Raw genomic sequence first — 19717 nt, 5'->3', positions numbered from 1 at the left:
GCAGAGGAGGGCAACCAAGATGATCAAGGGTGGAAACCAAGCCTTATGAGGAATTGTTGAGGGAATTGGGCATGTTTAGTCTGGTAAAGAGGAGACTGAGAGGAAATATGAAAGACATCTTCAAATATCTAAAGGGTTGTAACTTGGAAGATGGAGCAAGCTTGTTTTCCCCTGCTCTGGAGGCTGGGATCCAAACCAATGGATTCAAGTTACAAGAGAGGAGTTTACGACTAAATATCAGGAATAACTTTCTGACAGAAAGAGCTGTACAAACAGACTCCCATGAGAGGTGGTGGACTCTCCTTCCTTGGAGGTTTTAAACAGATTTTGGATGGCCATCTGACACAGCATTCAAAATTCGCCAGGAGCCAGGCACATTTTTCACCGGCTTTTGACCACTTACAACCAAGTGAAGATGCCTGACATCTCCATCATCTGCAGGTACATGCCTGGGGATCCTTGGATATTGATTGTTTTCACACCCCGTAACACATTCTACAGAACTTTACCAGTTAAATCAGCTGAGATTCTGGCACTGCAGGGGGTTGGACCGGATGACCCTAAGGGTCCCTTCCAACTCTACAATTCTATGACTATGAGATCCCACCTCCAGAGAAGGAAGCTGCACCCAACCACATAAAGCTGGCGCCCTCCCACCGCAAATGAGCCCTGCCAACCAAAAAGGGCCCGCAGGATAGTTTAGTCGGTAGAGGACGAGACTCTTAATCTCAAGCTTGTGGGTAAGAGTACTATGTTGGGCAAAAAAAATCCTGCTTTGCCCATGGCAGAGGTCCCACCCCAAAACAGAGAATCCCCATGTTTTAATTTTCACATTAAAAATTAGAAGTCATTAATAAGTGACTAATGGATGCTAATAATGCCTCAACATATTCCACAGGATTAAGCCCTACTCTCCAAATAAGCCTAGCCCACCCTGCAACATGAGCCCCGCCCCAGCACGAGACCCCGCCCCTGTTCGAATGAAGCCACGCCCATAAACAGAACATCAACTCATTTAGCACGAGAAAGCCCCGCCTCCCAGGAGCCGCCTGACCCGCCCTGCGCCACGAGCCCCGCCCCCTGCGACCGAGCCCCGCCTCCCCCTCACCGGTTGCGCCGCATCCACTCCATGAGGGCGCGCACTTCGGGGACGTTGGCCAGGTCCGGCTGGGCTGCCCCGAACTGGTCCGGGAAGCTGCGGTTGAGGTCTTTCCCCCTGGCGTTCTCCCTCCCGGAGGGGTCCTGCTGGGCGCCGCAGTCGCCCTCCTCGGCGCGGGCGAAGCCGTCCGGATTGAGGCTGGGCATGAGGTAGAGGTCGGTGCCGTTGAGGAGGCGCTGCGCCCGGGGCTCCCCGCGCAGCCACCCCGCAACCAGCTCGCGGGCCAGGCGGACCACCAGGGCCCTGCCCAGGGCCTCGTCGCCGTGCATGTTGGCCACCAGCTTGACTTGCGGGCGGCCCGGGATGGGGGGTCCGCCCACCGGGTCGCCGACGTCGCCGCTCCCGCCGCCGGGCTCCGGCAGGTCGGCGCTGAGGCGCAGCACCCACAGCTCCCGGCCTTCGCCCGAGCGGCCGATGGAGAAGAGCCTGGCCAAGCCGCGAGGGGCCTCGTCCTCCGCCAAGCGACGCAGCGACGCCCCCAGCTCCGCTTCGTCCAGGTAGCGCGTCGCCGCCCCGCCGGCAGCCGAGGGCTCCGTGGAGGCCGCCGCCTCCGCTTTCTTAATGTGTGCCGCCTCCGCCCCGCGCCGCCACAACAAAAATAAGAAGAAGAATGAGGATAAAGCTAAGGGCAATAGACCGCCGCCGCCGTCCCTGCCCGCCATCGCCGCCTCAGATGTGACAGGCCGCTCGCTCGCCGCCGCTGAGGGGAGGAAAAGTCCTCGCTGAGGTAACTCGACACTCAATTGGCGAGGAGGGAGCAGGGCAGCGCGCCAATCGGAGAAGACGGCAAACAGCCAATAGGAAAGGGAAGGCGGGGAAGAGAGCCAATAACAAAGGCTGGAGGGCGGGCTTAAGGCGCGAAAGAGGGCGTTGTTTAACCCTTGAGGGGCCGGAGGAGAGAGAAAAAGCGTTTCGAGGTTGGTGAATAGTTGGGAGAGATAGAACCGGAATCTACGGATGGAAAGAAGCGGGGGAGAGAGAAAGGGGGCGGGAGAAAGCAGGACGGAAGCCAATGAAAAACGACAGAAGAGATGACGGAGGGGTTGAGGGGCGGGGCTGAAAGCGGGAGACGTGGAAAGAGTAGAGATGATGTCGACGCAACCAACTGTTCACGTGAGTGGGATACCCGCGTGTGCAGCGTCACGTCTGGAAGAGAAAACACGGAGATTTCTTAGATTTATCTATCATCTTGTTTAGCTATTGTATTTTTATCCTGCATGTCTTACAAATTAATTAAAAAAAACAAAATAACAAACGTTAAAAAAGCCAGATAGATACTGACCGTGATCTTGCAAAAAAGACCCATTTCCCTTAAAAGGGTCCGTTTCCTTTGATAACATAAAACGACCTTCTGGATCTGACTAAACGGACTCCAACCAGTACAGCCTCCTGTTGCTGCAATGGCCAGTCACCTCGCTACTTTTGATAACCATCAACTGATATTTTGGCTGTAAACTGCAAGATTCTGTGTGTTTGACTGTATTCTAGTGGCTGATCCGAGATCATAACAATAAAGATCAATTGAGCATCAGATATTCACAGTGGTGAGAGAACACAGCCACTTGTGTTTAGTAGCCATACATGGTCTCATCCTCCATAAAATTGTTCAATATTTTAAAGTCATTCAAGTTAGTGGCCATCACTTGCATCTTGCAAGAGTAAAGTCCATAAGTTGGCAAAGGCTGCCCCAGAAGATCTGAAGATAATGCACTTTTTGGACGGGGACACTAGGATCAGCTTCGGGTCAGTTGGTGCCACAGGTGGGAAGGAAAACACCTGCAGGCTGCCAAACCCTTTCAAGGTTTGTTTGCTGAGGTTTTCTTGAGACTGACGTATGCAGAGTTGTGAAATCAAGGAAGCTGAGCGGGCTTGGGAGAAGGCATTGACCCTGCAGGAGTTCCTCTGTAGGAACATTGTTCTCATAATGGGACTAAACCCATGAATGATTCGTGACTCACTTGCTGGCTGTGTCTTTATCCATCCCATAATGCAGCCAGCGATTAGGTCTGCTCTGTGGTTCTGCATCTGTTGCACTTAAACCTTTTAACATTTGGACCCCCAAAGATAAGAGAGAAAGAAGCAATGGCTCACTGAGAATGTATTCTCTTTGAAGCGTGTTGCACTTAACAGGAGCTGCTCATGAGAAGAAGGTTCCCTTGGATCCCGTGTAGGGTTTTGAAAGCCTCTTCAGAAGTAACCAGGACAAAACGAGGCCAAAAGCCATTTGTCATGACAATGAATTGAATGTTAAGACTTTGTTGTCAAGTGGAAAGAAACATGAAACAGGGAATATCTTTTCCTACATGGAATTAGAGACGCTCACCCTGTGTTTGGAGGGTGAGGAAATGCAGTTTCTCTACAGTCAAGTGGATTTCGATGATGTGCAAGTTTAACAAAAAAAGTCACACACACACACAAACACTAATTTTCTATTTTATTTTTTTTCAGGTCATGTACAAATATATAATATACAATATTAATTAAGAAGAGGAGAGAAAGTGAAGCAAATAAAGAAAAATAATGATGCACATTTCCCTTCTTGTTCTCTGCGTAACATATTTAAAGAAAATAAGTAAATTATAAAACATAAAAGTACGTGGATTTACATTTTCTGCACTCCATTACATTATAAACACACTCCATTTCCCCACAAAACTGTTGTGAGATTATCTGTCCTTTATTTTGATTACCGTAGTCAGCTTTAGTCACATCCTCTGTCCAACGTTCCAGTCTTCCAATGTGGAAGTTCTTGTTCTTTTTCAGTTATAACATGGATATTCTTTGTCACTTGTCAGTACCTAAATCTTTGATGGATCCTAAGTGTGTGATTAATGGATCCATTGGGAGTATATAGCATGCAATCGTTTCTATTTCTTTTAACACCTTGCTGCAGAATATCTGGTTCCAAGATAAAGATCCATTAAGCCCATTAAATACGCTGCAAATTGGCACTATTCATTTTACAACTCCCAACAGAAATCGCTTGCTGTTCTATATGTATGATTAGGACATGATGGTATTGGATGCATTAGACCTGCATTTTATATGTATGAATGTATTTTTAGCTTTTATTCTCTTTTATCTTTATCCTAGTTTTAATCTTTGCACTATTTTGTAAATTGCTTACTTTTTGTGGCAAACCTACAGTAATAAGTGCAGTAAATAATAGTATCACTATTGCATGATTAACTCAACTTTGAGATTAACACTTATAGTTTGCTGTGGAATATTTAACCAGAGCCACTGTCACACATTCATTAATATAACCAAAATCTCCTTCCCATTTCTGCTGGTAATTATTTTCTTTTGATTCTATGTTGCTTCTCATTCATATGATTTGTTTGATCATTTTTGCAAGTTATATTTTGACACTACGTTCAAATTCCAGTATTTCCAGGAGAGGACCCTGCTTTGCAACTAAAAGTCTGAGTAATATTTCATAACTGTAAATATTGGAAGGACTGTGGTCCTTTTTGTTGTCCTCTTTCAGTCTCTTCCTTTTTCTCCTCTTCCCTAACAGCTACAGACCTGCCTGGGAGCACTTAAAAAAATGTTTTTATTAAAAGATTTTATTGGGTAGCAAAGGTACATACAGTGTCTCAGTTTTTAGTTTGCAGAGTTCTTTGTTCAGGTTATTTATATTCAGTGTGAGACGTTACTGTCGTAGGCAGCATGCAGTTGGGGGCGAGAGAAGTGGGGAGAGAGAAGAGAGGAGGAAGAAGGGGGAGACAGCAAACTTTCATTCTGTTACATAGTGTACGGGTGGGGCTTTTGTGTCAGCGTCAAGTGAATAGGTATCCTATTCTTATGGGTGGTGAGAGAGACCAAAAGGCCCAGGGTGAGCACTTTGAAATATTGTGTCTGCTGTGTCTTTACCAGGTCATGAGGTTCCCTTCTCCCCTTTACACCTGTCTGAAACCTGGTCCAAACCAGGTCTAAGACCGGGAGGTTAAGAATGTGGAAAGTGAGCTTTTCAGCTTATCACGTCCTAGATCTCCTTTCTTCTCAGGTGTGTGGGGCTTTCAGTTACATGCCGGACCTGACTGGTGACAACTAATTAATTACGTTTTGTGGCTATTTCAACATGTTCCCAAGAAAAGCTCTAAGGATTGGCACTCACTCCCTTTCCATCTGGTCTCATGGCCTCGGCTTGCAGTTGGTGGATGCCAATTTCCTGCAGTGGCTGTTGCCAGATGCTTCCAAAGAAGGCACAGAAACCTCCACGGTACACAGCAAATCTTTCTGTCTAATTGCAAAATTGTAGTCTCGTGACAAATGTAAAGGAGATGCCTGGTCTAGCTCTCTGTCAGCCTGGATATTTTGTGCCCCCTAATTTTCAGGGAACCAACCCAGTTCTCACAGTGGTGATCATCAGCATATTGGTTTAAGGCAGGAACGATGAGCAAGCCCCATTTTTAAATCTCAACTCTGATCTAACTGAATAGCGTGGCATGGGAAACTGCCACCTCTTCTCTTTGTGTTGTTGTTGTTTAGTCGTTTAGTCGTGTCCGACTCTTCGTGACCCCATGGACCAGAGCACGCCAGGCCCTCCTGTCTTCCACTGCCTCCCGCAGTTTGGTCAAACTCATGCTGGTAGCTTCAAGAACACTATCCAACCATCTCGTCCTCTGTCGTCCCCTTCTCCTTGTGCCCTCCATCTTTCCCAACATCAGGGTCTTTTCCAGGGAGTCTTCTCTTCTCAGGAGGTGACCAAAGTATTGGAGCCTCAACTTCACGATCTGTCCTTCCAGTGAGCACTCAGGGCTGATTTCCTTATGAATGGATAGGTTTGATCTTCTTGCAGTCCATGGGACTCTCAAGAGTCTCCTCCAGCACCAGAATTCAAAAGCATCAATTCTTCGGCGATCAGCCTTCTTTATGGTCCAGCTCTCACTTCCATACATCACTACTGGGAAAACCATAGCTTTTACTATACGGACCTTTGTTGGCAAGGTGATGTCTCTACTTTTTAGGATGCTGTCTAGGTTTGTCATTGCTTTTCTCCCAAGAAGCAGGCGTCTTTTAATTTCGTGACTGCTGTCACCATCTGCAGTGATCATGGAGCCCAAGAAAGTAAAATCTCTTACTGCCTCCATTTCTTCCCCTTCTGTTTGCCAGGAGGTGATGGGACCAGTGGCCATGATCTTCGTTTTTTTGATGTTGAGCTTCAGACCATATTTTGCGCTCTCCTCTTTCACCCTCAATAAAAGGTTCTTTAATTCCTCCTCACTTTCTGCCATCAAGGTTGTATCATCTGCATATCTGAGGTTGTTGATATTTCTTCCGGCTATCTTAATTCTGGCTTCGGATTCATCCAGCCCAGCCTTTCGCATGATGCATTCTGCATATAAGTTAAATAAGCAGGGAGACAATATACAGCCTTGTCGTACTCCTTTCCCAATTTTGAACCAATCAGTTGTTCCATATGCAGTTCTAACTGTAGCTTCTTGTCCCACATAGAGATTTCTCAGGAGACAGATGAGGTGATCAGGCACTCCCATTTCTTTAAGAACTTGCCATAGTTTGCTGTGGTCGACACAGTCAAAGGCTTTTGCATAGTCAATGAAGCAGAAGTAGATGTCTTTCTGGAACTCTCTAGCTTTCTCCATAATCCAGCGCATGTTTGCAATTTGGTCTCTGGTTCCTCTGCCTCTTCTAAATCCAGCTTGCACTTCTGGGAGTTCTCGGTCCACATACTGCTTGAGCCTTCCTTGTAGAATTTTAAGCATAACCTTGCTAGTGTGTGAAATGAGTGCAATTGTGCGGTAGTTGGAGCATTCTTTGGCACTGCCTCTTCTCTTTAGCTCCCACCAAAAAAGTAGCCATAGAGATTAGCTCAATCCTGTACACAAAGCACTTGAAGCACGTTTTCAAAAAGTTGCATTTTACATTACCACCCTTACAGCAGGGTCCTTGCTGAAGTGTCAGCCTCCTGCAGCCTCTAAGCCACTTGCATTCAGTCTCCTCCATCCTACAGTTTGGAAATAGAAGGAATGCAAATATCCCAAGGCTGCAAAAGGGCAGCCCTAAATCTTATGCTTCTGCTCCCCCTGGTGGCAACTCTCATCATTCAAGAAATTGGAATTTAATAAATGACTTTGAGCTTAGCCACATTAGGCACAGGAAAGAACACCCCATCCAATGTGACATCAACCTGGAGTGACTGAGAAGTGGTAAGTGTCCCCATTGGTTAACTTTTCTGAAACACTTCTGTGCCAACTTCCTTCTGACCTTTATGCTAGAGCACATCTCCGTTAGGTTCAGCGTTGTGTTATTTTGGCGGGATCTAAGGCTGCTCCTTTTCAGATTTTAGTTCTCTTTGCATAAAGTTTGAAAAATGGTTCTCCTTAGATCAGAGCAGAGGAATAGCAAAGATCCTGCCATGTGGCCTTGGTTTCATTAAGAGTCATCCAAATGCTACCCCCTTCAACACAACCTGCCCTGTGTGCACTGACTTTGCCCCATTGCTTCTCATAATAACCCCGGGCCTGGCCCAAGTGGGTTTAGAACTAACCAGCATTTTCCACTTTAAAATCTTGCATCCAAAGCAAGGCAAGGGGTTAACAGTGGCTACAGCTCATGTAGGTGAAGTCTGTCAAATGTATTAAACAATAGCACATTTTGTGGCAATGGCTGTCAACATTAGTATACAATTTCCAGAGAATGCTGGCTGTTGCCCTGAGCATGAGGTAAAATGACTTGTTAATTATGTATATTTCTTTCTTTTCTTCCTATTTGGATGGATGCCAAATAGTTTCTTCTCAACCTTTTGGCTTCAGGGATGAGGAGCTGACATAATATTGGATTGGATCTTGTTGGACTTTGTAGCTTAGGTGAGTAATAAATTCTGCTTCAGCAGAGCGAAGAGATGGGCAGAAAGCTGTGACTCGCTAGCGCAAGATGTAGGATCTTAGGATCTGGCAACCTGGCTCTCCTCAAAGGTGGCCTTTGACCACCTTGTACAACAAAGACGTGCACTAAGGCATCCCCTTAGCACCCAGTGCTGTTAGAGGGGAAGGGCATTCTGCCCGCAGAAGGACTGTGCTGCCTTCAGAGTCAAAATCAGGGGTGGTTGACCCATGATAGATGCACTTTGCTGCTTGTTACTCATTGCCTCAGCCACGGCCATAAATCTGGGAAAGGTTTTTGGCCAGCTTCCTTTTGGGAGAGAGAGAAGCACCCAGTGTTTACCCAGGAAGTCCTTAAGAGAACGCGGCCTTGAACTCGAGTGGATCACTTGTCTCTGCACGGCAATAAAGACATATAACCACGGGTGCCTATAAAAGCCCAAGGAAGGCCGTGGTTTGCTCTCCACTTCAAGACAAGTGCCCACACGATTGGCCTTTCCCCACGTAAGTGTCAGTATTTGGCAGAGAAGAGGGCAGTGGGGTAGCAAGGTGGCGTTTCCTGGGGTGGGGGGCTATTTCTCATAGCTTCAATTCATATACAGGTCACTCCCCGAAATGTGGAAGGCATTTGTAGACCCCGGGCTATTGGGTGAAGAAGTATGTGTTCAGGGAAGTTTTTAATGTGTGACATTTTGATGTGTTTTTAATCCTTGTTGGAAGCTGCCCAGAGTGGCTGGGTACAAATAATAAATTATTCTTATTCTTATTTATTATTATTATTGATGGTGCTGACTTTGGGGTGGGTGAGCTTGGGTGACTTGGGTGCTCCTCCAACCTTACGGGGGGCAATCACCACCACGAGGCACACAGTGACTCTCTCCTGCTTCCTTTCTCCTGCAGGTCTTGGGCCAGAGTTCTTCGCAGATGGCCTCAGGGGGGATGGCAGGCATCCTTTGCAGGACACCTCTCTTCATCTTCGCACTTTTGCCTTGTGCTGTCACAGGTACGCAACCAGCATGGGTCCTCACCTGAGCTTCCCAATGCAGTTCCGCATCTGAATTGCCTAAAGTGTGTGGGGGAAGAGTAAATGATCCTCTCTTCTTACTCATTCAGCCAAACTGTTGATTTTTGGAATCAGGCCAGCTGTTGATGCTATTTTTTAGATTCTGTCTGTCTTTTTTTTACAAAACTTTGCTTCATGGGACTGACGTCTTTCCCCCTCCCCAGGCACCCATCTGGCTATCAATGGCAACACTGCTGACTACCAGCTGTCAACAAAGCCAGGCGTAGCAGAGTCCCTTGTGTGCACAGTGCACAACAACAGCCAGGGAGAAGAGCTGCTCTGGTTCCGAGGGGACGCGCAGGTCGACCTGAAAGATGGAAACAAAGTGAATGCTAGCAGCATCTGCATCTATCCCGTCGCTGTAGATGACAATGGAGTTTCCTTTACCTGCAAGTTGGCCAGAGATGGGTCTGTTATGATCTCTGTGGTCCTGGATGTCCGTTGTGAGTGGCCCGCTCTCTGCTTCTGAGGAAGAGAAGCAGTGGCTGTAGGCTGGGTTCTCTACAGAATTTCAGATAGATAGATAGATAGATAGATAGATAGATAGATAGATACACACACACACACACACATACATAAATATGAGAGAATCTAGTCCATTTTTATATTAGATTTCTCTCCTTTTTTGCCCAGAAATTAAATGGCATTTAAAATTAAATCTGATTTTTATAGAACCAGGTGGTGGCACCCTCCCTGTGGAATGCCCACCCATCAGATGTCAAGGAAATAAACTACACAGTTTTTAGAAGAGATCTGAAGGCAGCCCTGTATCGGGAAGTTTTTAACGTTTGACGTGTTATTACCGTATTTTTTGCTCCATAGGGCGCACCTGACCATAGGGCGCACCTAGTTTTTAGAGGAGGAAAATACGGAAAAAAATATTCTGAATCAAATGTTGCACTGAACTATTTAAAGCAGCAAAGCAGGTGGCTCCTGTCCGCTTTGCTGCTTTAAATCGAGCCTCAGAGGAGGGTAGGAAGGGGAACCATGGCTTATCTAAGTCCAGTTAATAATGCTGAGTCTGACTTACGGCCATCGAGATTAGCCTGGCCGTCTCAGTGGAAATCTGGGGTGGACTTTCAGTGGTCAAAGTGTGGTTGTGTCTTCCTGCCCAGCATCTATTTCCTGCCGTCTTTCCCCCCTGCACCCCCGCACCCTGCTTTGAGGGAAGGAAGCGGAGCCATGGATCCTCTGCTCGCAACTGCAGTGGATTCCCTCCACTTTGAAGCAGGAAAGTGGGAGAGGAGCTGCTTACACAAGTGGATCCTATTGTTCTAGGACCAATCAGACTGCTGCAGTTTGGATCCTATTCAACTCAGTACATAACAACGGAGGAGGGAATCCGCTGCAGCCGTCAGCAGCGGAGGATCCATGGTCCCCTTCCTTCCCTCCTCCATGATTGCTTTGAAGCAGGAAAGTGGGAGAGGAGCTGCTTACACGAGTGTAAGCTGCTCCCCTCCCACATTGCCGCTTCAAAGGGAGCCTGGGAGGAGGGAATCTGCTGCAGCTTCCCCCACCTCCCGCAGAAGCCGAGTGCTCTTTAACAGGGCTGCGCGGCTTCTCCTGGCTTTTCTGGGAGGTGGGGGGATTCCCCCACCTCGTAGAAAAGCCCGCAGGAGCCGCGCAGCCTTTAAAGAGGGCGCCGCTCTTGGGGGCTTTTCCCCGAGGAGGGAGAAGGGACTGATGCGGCCAGTCAGTCCCTTCTCCCTCCTGGGGAAAAGCCCGCAAAAGCGCACGAAGCTTGTGTGCGGCTCTTGGGGGCTTTTCCCGCCTGCCTCCCCCCTGCATTCGCTCCATAGGACGCACACACATTTTCCCTTGCTTTTTAGGAGGGAAAAAGTGTGTCCTGTGGTGTGAAAAATACGGTATGTTTTATATTCTGCTGGAAGCTGCCCAGAGTAGGTGAGGAAACCCAGCCAGATGGGTGGGGTATAAATAATAAAATAATTGGTTTCTGTGCAGTTACAGACCTGGGTGCTCTGCCTGCACAATGACAGAAGCAACCTTGGTTTTTTAAAAAAATATTGTATTTTAATGGTTGCTATTTTGTGTTTTGTCATTTGGGACCAGCACTTGAGGGGTTTTACAAGCCGCCCCCTTCTCTCTGCTCTGAATATTCATTCAAGCGTAATATCAAAGAATTGAGGAATGGGAGCTGTTGAATGTGATCCTTTGTTGTTCTCCACAGTCCCCCCCATCCTCAGCGGAGAAGACCCTCCCCCACAGGAAGAACAGGCCGATGTGACACTGGATTGCCACACAAAGGCCAACCCTCCTGCTCAGATGGCCTGGTATAAGGACAACAGCTTTCTGACCCTGGAGAAATCCCGTTACCACATTTATCAGACCAGCGAGCTCTTTCAGTTGACCATTGCAAAGGCCCAGGTATCCGACAATGGGATATACACCTGCGTGGCTAGTTTGGATGGGATAACAGAGAAGAGGGATTTCCACCTGACTGTTGAAGGTAATGCAACTGCTGTGATGTGGCTGGCCCACTGGCCACTTGGGGCCTGTAGCCCAGCCAGCTGAAGTCTTCTTGCTTGGTTCTTGCCTTGATGTCCTTGACAACTTCCCTCCCTACCCGTGTTGGCTGCAGGCAGGTCTTGCCTTGTGCAAGGTCATCTTCAAAGACCAGGATATTAAGCCTGAAAGCACACACAGGGGTCAGCTTTCTCTCTGGTTTACCTTGTGAAGGCAGGACCAGCCCTCTAAATCCCTCAGGAGCTGCTGCATTATCAGCAGCTCAGTGTTTGTAACTGGGAGCAAATGAAATCAAGGCCCTGGTAGTCATTTCAAAGAAGCCATTTGTTTGCTGTGTCTAGATCAGCAGGTTGGGGAAGCTCAGTACCTCCAGGCCTGTCTCTCCGGCACTCAGAACACTCCCCAGCCCTGCTCCAGGCTCACCTCAAGTGCTTTCCCCTGTCTTTGAATTGTTGTAATGCCTCTCGCTTACCTGGGTGGAGAATAGAGAGAGGGGAGTGTGCATCAGCCTCTGGCTTTTGTGTGGCTGGAGTTTTAAGGGGATAGTAAGAGTCACTGCCATAGTTCTGCACTCCTTTGCCTTTGGCCCTGGCCACCTCTGGGATGTGACCTCTGGAAGGTTGCAACAAGGGAACATGTCCCTCGACTCCACTGCTCCTGGAATAGATTCTTTGGATGAGGGACTAAAGGGTTAATGGTTAAGGGTTAATGAGAGCCAGTGTGGTGTAGTGGTTAAGAGCAGTAGTCTCGTAATCTGGGGAACCGGGTTCGCGTCTCCGCTCCTCCACATGCAGCTGCTGGGTGACCTTGGGCTAGTCACACTTCTCTGAAGTCTCTCAGCCCCACTCACCTCACAGAGTGTTTGTTGTGGGGGAGGAAGGGAAAGGAGAATGTTAACCGCTTTGAGACTCCTTAAAGGGAGTAAAAGGCGGGATATCAAATCCAAACTCCTCTTCTTCTTCTTCTTCCGCCTTCGGATTAGATGACCTTTGGATCCCATAGCTCACCCTAGTTCCTGAGTATAGACTCAAAGGCACCACCCAGAATATTAAGCATCTGGTTCATGCTCACATTTTGAGATCCGGGAGTGGCTGGTAGGAGCCAGCATTTGGCAAGATCAGGACCGCCATATCTACGCTGCCCCTGTGGACCTCCTGAACACACTCTTGTTCCATTTATGGCTCTAGGAGAGCATAAAACACTCTCAGTCTTTCAGAGCCGTCAAGTCAGCAGCCTCCTGTGTTTGGGGAGAGACCAGTGGTAGACCAGGCACCTTGCATGTAGGTTCAATCTCAGGCAGCTCCAAGTAGTAGGTGATGGGAAGGACTTCTCTCTGCCAGAGACCCCTGAGAGATGCTGCCAGTCAGAGTAGGCTGTGCTGTGATGAGATGGGCAAACAGCCTGACCTGGTGAAAGGTAGCTTCTGATGTTCACTGAATGCATTTAATAGCATTGATACTCCATGTCCAAAATCCAGCTGAGAAGGTGGGTTGCATTTGTTCTCCCAACAGCAGGGAATCTCCCTTTCCCAATGGAGGCTGTCATTGCTGCGGCTGTGGTCGTTTTTTTCACCATCCTCTTTGGCATTGTGGCTCGATGGAAGCGGATTGCAAAGGTAAGAAGGACCTGGTATGTTAGAACATCAGAAGAGAGCCTGGCTGCTGGATCAGACCCAAGGGGGGGGGCCCATCTGGTCCAACATCCTGTTCTCACAGTAGCCAACTAGATGCCCCAATTGGACGCCCACAGGCAGGATCCGAGCACAACAGCATCACTCTCCCCCCTGTGGTTTCCAACAGCTGTTTATTCAGAGGCCTCCTACCTCGGACACTGGCTAGTTGTCACTGATAGCCGCCTCCTCCATCATGAATTTGTCCAGTCCTCCTTTAAAGCCATCCAAGTTGGTAGCCATCACTGCCTCTTTTTGAAGGCAAATTCCATAGTTTAACTATATGCTGTGAGAAGGTCCCTTTCTTTTGTCTGTCCAGATATTGTTTCATTTTGGAAGCTAAAGAGGCACCCAAATGTATCACCACCCTTTATTAGACGGCAGAGACCAGCGGGGAAACCCTTTGCGTTGCCTCAGCCAGCAGGGGGCGCCATTCAGGGAACACCTTTCTGACCCAGACATGGTGTTGTGCTTCAGACTGAAATGCCTCCCACCCACAGCCCTTTTCCCCATCTTCTGCTTGCTTTGTTGAAAATGAGGAAGTAGCAAGGAGCAAGCGGGGTTGAAAGGAGGTGGGGGAGACACTTCCAGCCACTCCATTTCAACAGGGCTGAGGGCTCCGTGTCAGGTGGGAACCAAAGCTGCTCCTGTGTTGTAGCTCAGCTGGTTAGAGCGTGGTGCTGATAACACCAAGGTCATGGGTAACTGGTGCTGGCCGGCTGCATATTCCTGAAATGCAGGGGGTTAGACTGCACGATTGTTGGAGTCCCTTCCAACTCTACAGTTCCATGATTCTATGTACACATTTGCAAGATTTCTACTTGCTACTACTTCCTAGCATAGGGGTAGCGCTCCTGTGTCCCTGCAGATGCTGTTGGGACTCCAATTCCCATCATTGCTGGCTGCTGGGAGTTGGGGTCTCAACCATACCTGGAAAGCCACAGGTGAGCCATCACTGCCCTGCCAAAACCACAGACTCAGCTCCCATCCGAAATGTATGCAGCTGGAAGACGTTAACTGAAACCAGTGGCACTGAAACCCCTCCTTTTTTATTTTAGTGCTTTGGGATAGGGTGCAACTCGTCAAGCAACACATTTCTGTAAGTATTTTTGCCACCAGTCCTTATTCAGAAAGCTCGGTGATGAAGCTGGCCCTAAAAACTCTTCCTCAAAGCAGGGCTGGCCAGAGGCATTGTGTAGCCTGATGCAGAAAACCTAGAGACACCCCCTTCTCTCCCAATCAATATGGGGCTTGTGGAGGAGCCTGTCAGCCCCCCCCTTTGCCTCAAAGGAAAATGCACCCCAAAACAACACCACCCCAGGCAAGCAAGAGGGAATCTGCAGTTCCTTCTTGAGAGAGGCCTACTTTGGAACTGCCATCCCTTGTTTTCTGGGTGCTGGGAGTTGCCTTTCAGAAGGACCCCAAAAGCACACAAGAGCAGGGTGTTGTGGCATGTTGATATGTTGGTGGTGGTGGTGGTGCTGCTTTGTAGCCTGGCGTGCAACTTATGAACCTGTGCCAAATGGGCACAAAACACAGCTATGTGGCTGCACATGTGACCATGCGAAGAGCCACAGTTACAGACAAGCCCTCTTTTAGCTTACTCCCTTTCTTTGATCTTTGAAGGTGGGAGTGTACACTCCAGTCTCATGTGATTTAAATCTAGCCACTGACCACAGAGCCAATGAAAGGGAACGTTATTGTACTCTGGGTAAAGATCTGGCTCCGCTCTCAGCCCAACACGAGCCTTGTCTTACTTACTATATCTATATTATATTTATATCAGGCACCAGGCAAGAATGTTCCTCTATAACCAGGCCTATGGCTGATTAATCTATGGTCTTTTAAATGTGCTTATACGAGGGAGGTTATTGGTTGGTTGGTTTGTTTTGTCATTATTTTGTGTTCCCAGTTTGCATTGTTATGCTGTAAACCTGTAATCTTCTGATCAAGGGCAGTATACAAATTTAAATCATCATCTAGCCAAGATGGGGTTTGTTTGTTTTTTTAAAAAAATACTGTGCTCCTTTCAGATGTGTTTACTTTTTATCTGTTTTCTTCCCCTCCAGGTGAAGGAATTCCTCCACTGCAGCAAGCAAAGGAGCACCCCTGCCCATCACCACAGATGACAAGACCCTTCCAGCTTTTAAGGGCCCTGGTTCAGAGGCCTCTTTGATAGCATTTAAAAGTTGCACCCTTTCTGCTGTCTGACAGCTGCTCCTGTAGGTTTACGTGCATATATTTGGCTTACAATTGAGAAAGTCAGGCTGGCCAGACCTTTGGTGTTTTACCAAGGTAAAATATTAACTTCAGGCTTGACATTCAAATGCCCAAACTGCAAATCAGGAATGGGGAATCTGTTTCTCTAGATGCTGCCAACCCCCATCGTCACTGACTGCAGGCTATACTGGCTGATGAGAGTCCTAATGCCACCCAGAGGACCAAAGGCTTCACTGTCCTTGGTGTAAACATGCAGATTATTTAAAAAAATAAATATAGAGTTAACACACTGGTTGCTGTTTTGCTACAGAGCCAGGTTCAAGGTCTTCATGTTAACTCACAAAGCTCTAAACAACTTGGGACCAAGGTACCTTAAGGACTATCTGATCCTTTATTCTCCACCTTGATCACTGAAATCCTCTGGTGGGCCACCTCCTGGGGGGGGGGTGTACTCCATGCTCCAGAAGTTCAGCTGGTGTTCACTAGGGACAGAGCCTTTCATGTAGTGGGCTCTGCCCTATGGAACTCACTGCCAGTAGAAGTTCAGAAGGAACCACCCCAGCCTTCCTTCAGATGTCTCTTGAAATTTGCACTTTTTAAACACAATATGATTTTGTTCCTTTTAACCAACTAGTACTGATTGCTGTTTTGTTGTTTTTTCTAATTATGCTTTACATATATTTATGTAAACAATCATAAATATTCAAACAAACAAATAAATGCAATATCAATAGAAATACCTGTGTGAGGAATGATTGCAGGTGTGTCTTCCGCTGCTGCCTTCAGGCATCTCCCTTTTTAAGAAGGCCCTGCATAACCTGAAATGAAGCCTTGCAAAAAATAGGATTTGATCATTACTTTGCTGGTTAATATCTGCTATAGGCTCTTAATTTGTCCTTCTCCCCACCTACACAGGGAGCTTTTGACAAAACCAAACCAGGAAAGCATCATCCCAGCAGCCTTAAACAGTCCCTGACCTGTTTGTCTGCATTGGGGGTGGCAAACATTTCTGTCTCATTAGCTTATTTTCATGGAACATCTTACTGGTGTGGCTCTAAGAAAACCTCTCTCTTCCAGTGGGGCAGCCTCCTGCTTCGTGATAGAGGGAGCAAATTTGCATTTTTATATTGTGAAATGGTTTTACAGGGGAAAGCAGAATGTGTCGGTTGAACACAGCTGGGGAGAAGTTTGCGACTATGTTAATTGAGGGAAGTCTGGCATCACCAAGTGTTCTAGGCCTAAGAAAATGTTTTGCTATTTCAGCCCTGGTGCTTTTCTTCAGTTTTTGAACTACAACTCCCATCAGCTAGGAGGGCACCAGGTTGGTGAAGGCTGCCCCACGGCTCTTACAAGGAATTATGCTGTATCAGGGCCACGTTGCACATTCTGCAGCCCGCTACACAAAATGTAACAATCGCACCAGAAGAAAATTGCCCATTTTATTAGCGTGGCCCAGGCACTGCAGGCTGCATGCTCTCCTCCCTATAGCTATGTGATCCCGAATTGAGGAGTGGCTGTCTGACTCAGGTCCACCTGGCCAATAAGTATGATGATACACAATACTTTTGCAGGGCTAGGAGAAGAAAAGGTATAAACAGAGCAGTCCTCGGGGTTACATGCAATGCACCCTTGTTTACTTCTGAGCAGGCCTACCTACATCTGAATGAGTTACAAGCACCTTTTGTTTCCCTGCCATGATGAGCAATGCAGAAAGTTGGTTTTTTTTCCCATGTTTGTGTATTAGGCTGTAGTTAAAGGCACAGGAGCCGAGCCAGACAGCAAAAAGCATAAAAGTTGGCAGAACTTTGGGCCTCTGCTCTTTTCAGGATTGCTGGCTTCTTGCTCCATGAAGACCACTTGGCACCAAAGAAGGAGGCTTGTGCATTTGTTTTATTTCAATAATATTTTTCTGCTTAATCACAGCGGTCTCTAAGTGATGCATAAATAGGAAGTGTAGGCGGGGGGGGGGGGAGAAATCAGCTGGTTGGCTGTTCCCAGCCCCAGGGAAGGTTTTGCTCAAAGCTGCTTAAAAACTCCAATCAAGACAATACACGTTTGCTGCCAGACTGACTGGTTGCTCAGCTCTGCCCTTTACCTTGGTTTTTATGGGTGCCCACACACGGCACTTTTTTTTTTTAAGTACTTCTTGGGAGCCTCTTGGCAGTCCCCTTCCCTTGCTTCCAGCCATACCCATTCCCATCATTTGTATACAATTATTATTGTTTAATTGGGGAGAGAAAATGACGTTCTAAGTGAATCACGAAAGGTGGAGCAAAGTGGTGCCCTCTCCATGTTGGGGGGGGGGTGCTCTTTAACATGTTTGTAAATGATCTGGAGGTGGAGGAGAGCAAGTCTGTAGATGATGCAGAAGCAGATAGTGGGTAAGTGAAGCCTCAAGGAGACTTCAAGTCTCTCTCTCACACACAAGTATATATTCCCCCCTGGTTACACCCTCTTTTTTTACAGGGTCAAAGTCTAGCTGGCTCATTTTATCTGTTCCAAGCTGCCAAACCAAAACTTTTATGGTGGATCATAAAAATAAAGCAATTTAGGAGGTGTGGAAGATGAGTAAGAGCCCAGCTAGCTCAGCCCAAAGCAGCCTTCCCATAACCAGGTGCTGTGGACTATAACTCCTATAACTCCCAGCTGGGGGCAGATGCGAATTATAATCCACAACACCTGGAGGGCACCAGGTTGGGGGAAGGCTAGTCCAGGGGAGCGTGTGGCCATTCTGGATGCTGTGTGGAGTCCAGTTCCCATTGGTTCAGCCCAGCACGCCCACTGGCCAGAGATGATAGTGTTGTAAGAAATTCCTCTGATTCCCTTACAGAGCCCAAATAGAGTCCCTCAGGAGGTCTTTATCAGTAGGAGAGAAAAGCAGAGGCCAACCAGGTTATACTGAAAGCAGCTAGTAAGCCTGATCTTTATTTAAAAGGAAATAAACTGTTGCAGCAGGGTCCCCACTCACCGCACGCAAGAGGGAGGAAAACCCCAAACAAAAGGAAACCAGAATTTTTATACCCTCTGATCCATAGATCAATCTCCCCACAGCCCACTCACCAAGAGAATCAGAAATATGTCACAGAAGGGAGGTACATCGGATAGAGTTACAGGTAAGTCACTGACACCTCGGGTGTCCAGAGTTTTATTTAACATTTATATGACCATTTAAATGGAGAGACAAAAGGAGAGGCAGGCATGGGTGCTTTTCCATCTGTCGCCCCAAAAGGTTTTCCTGCCAGTTCTGTTATCGCTCATCCTGATGTTGATAACCTGCTAATGATTACTCATTGTTATTACCCTTCACAGGAACAAGCCCACCCTTAAGAATGCAAAGAGGAAGTGCTCAGAGTCTAAGGCAGGCATAGGCAAACTCAGCCCTCCAGATGTATTGGGGCTACAATTCCCATCATCCCTGACCACTGGTCCTGTTAGCTAGGGATCATGGAAGTTGTAGGCCAAAACATCTGAAGGGCCGAGTTTGCCTATGCCTGGTCTAAGGCTTGGGGGTGCCAGCTTAACAACGTATAGAATGTATAGACTGAATTCATTATCTTATCCTTTGTCTAAATAATAAACTTTATCGTTTTATCTATGGCGGTTCTTTGGTATATGTACATACTGTGTAAATCATTTACAGATAGGTAGCCGTGTTGGTAAATCATGTTAGGGCATGGTAAATCATGTTGGTAAATCATGTTAGCCATGTGTAAATCATGTTAGGGCATTATGCGATATATATGGAAACACTTTTGTTGTTGTTTATTCGTTTAGTCGTGTCCAACTCTTCGTGACCCCCTGTACCAGAGCACGCCAGGCACTCCTGTCTTCCACTGCCTCCCGCAGTTTGGTCAAACTCATGCTGGTAGTTTCGAGAACACTGTCCAACCATCTCGTCCTCTGTCGTCCCCTTCTCCTTGTGCCCTCCATCTTTCCCAACATCAGGGTCTTTTCCAGGGAGTCTTCTCTTCTCATGAGGTGGCCAAAGTCTTGGAGCCTCAGCTTCAGGATCTGTCCTTCCAGTGAGCACTCAGGGCTGATTTCCTTCAGAATGGATAGGTTTGATCTTCTTGCAGTCCAGGGGACTCTCAAGAGTCTCCTCCAGCACCATAATTCAAAAGCATCCATTCTTCGGCGATCAGCCTTCTTTATGGTCCAGCTCTCACTTCCATACATCACTACTGGGAAAACCATAGCTTTAACTATACGGACCTTTGTTGGCAAGGTGATGTCTCTGCTTTTTAAGATGCTGTCTAGGTTTGCCATCGCTTTCC

General features: G+C 47.4%; 2 protein-coding genes and 1 long non-coding RNA gene across 8 annotated transcripts in view; 1 reads left to right on the top strand and 2 right to left on the bottom strand.

The window, feature by feature from the left end:
- Positions 1-1874, bottom strand: part of CPD (carboxypeptidase D) — a 34839-nt gene extending 32965 nt beyond the window's left edge. The window contains exon 1 of the mRNA XM_083587443.1: positions 1109-1874. Within this exon, the coding sequence (XP_083443569.1) occupies positions 1109-1821 (713 nt within the window). The 5' untranslated portion in view covers positions 1822-1874. The remainder of the gene's footprint in view (positions 1-1108) is intronic.
- On the top strand, positions 1753-16180 carry TMIGD1 (transmembrane and immunoglobulin domain containing 1; the record flags this gene model as incomplete). Of its 5 annotated transcripts, none has more annotated exons than XM_083588010.1 (7): positions 1753-1886; positions 8908-9010; positions 9235-9513; positions 11259-11537; positions 13066-13169; positions 14282-14322; positions 15293-16180. In XM_083588010.1, the coding sequence occupies exons 2-7, from the start codon at positions 8932-8934 to the stop codon at positions 15294-15296; spliced, it is 786 nt and encodes a 261-aa protein (XP_083444136.1). In that variant the 5' UTR covers positions 1753-1886; positions 8908-8931. The 5 variants fall into 5 exon arrangements, with proteins under 5 accessions (XP_083444136.1, XP_083444138.1, XP_083444139.1 ...); XM_083588012.1 differs by lacking the exon at positions 1753-1886 and adding an exon at positions 7215-7332; XM_083588013.1 differs by lacking the exon at positions 1753-1886 and adding an exon at positions 7352-7992.
- Positions 8990-13059, bottom strand: LOC310750215. Of its 2 annotated transcripts, none has more exons than XR_014541978.1 (3): positions 11525-13059; positions 9458-9571; positions 8990-9061 (listed from the first exon to the last, which is right to left on the bottom strand). It is a non-coding gene; the product is annotated as an uncharacterized lncRNA (long non-coding RNA). The 2 variants fall into 2 exon arrangements; XR_014541979.1 differs by lacking the exon at positions 8990-9061 and adding an exon at positions 9240-9377.
- Positions 16181-19717: the final 3537 nt, after the last annotated feature.

The sequence above is a fragment of the Podarcis filfolensis genome, assembly GCF_964270895.1.
Source record: "Podarcis filfolensis genome assembly, chromosome: 15".
In the NCBI taxonomy this organism is placed as follows: Eukaryota; Metazoa; Chordata; class Lepidosauria; order Squamata; family Lacertidae; genus Podarcis; species Podarcis filfolensis.
This window is presented reverse-complemented; position numbering and strand designations above follow the sequence as displayed.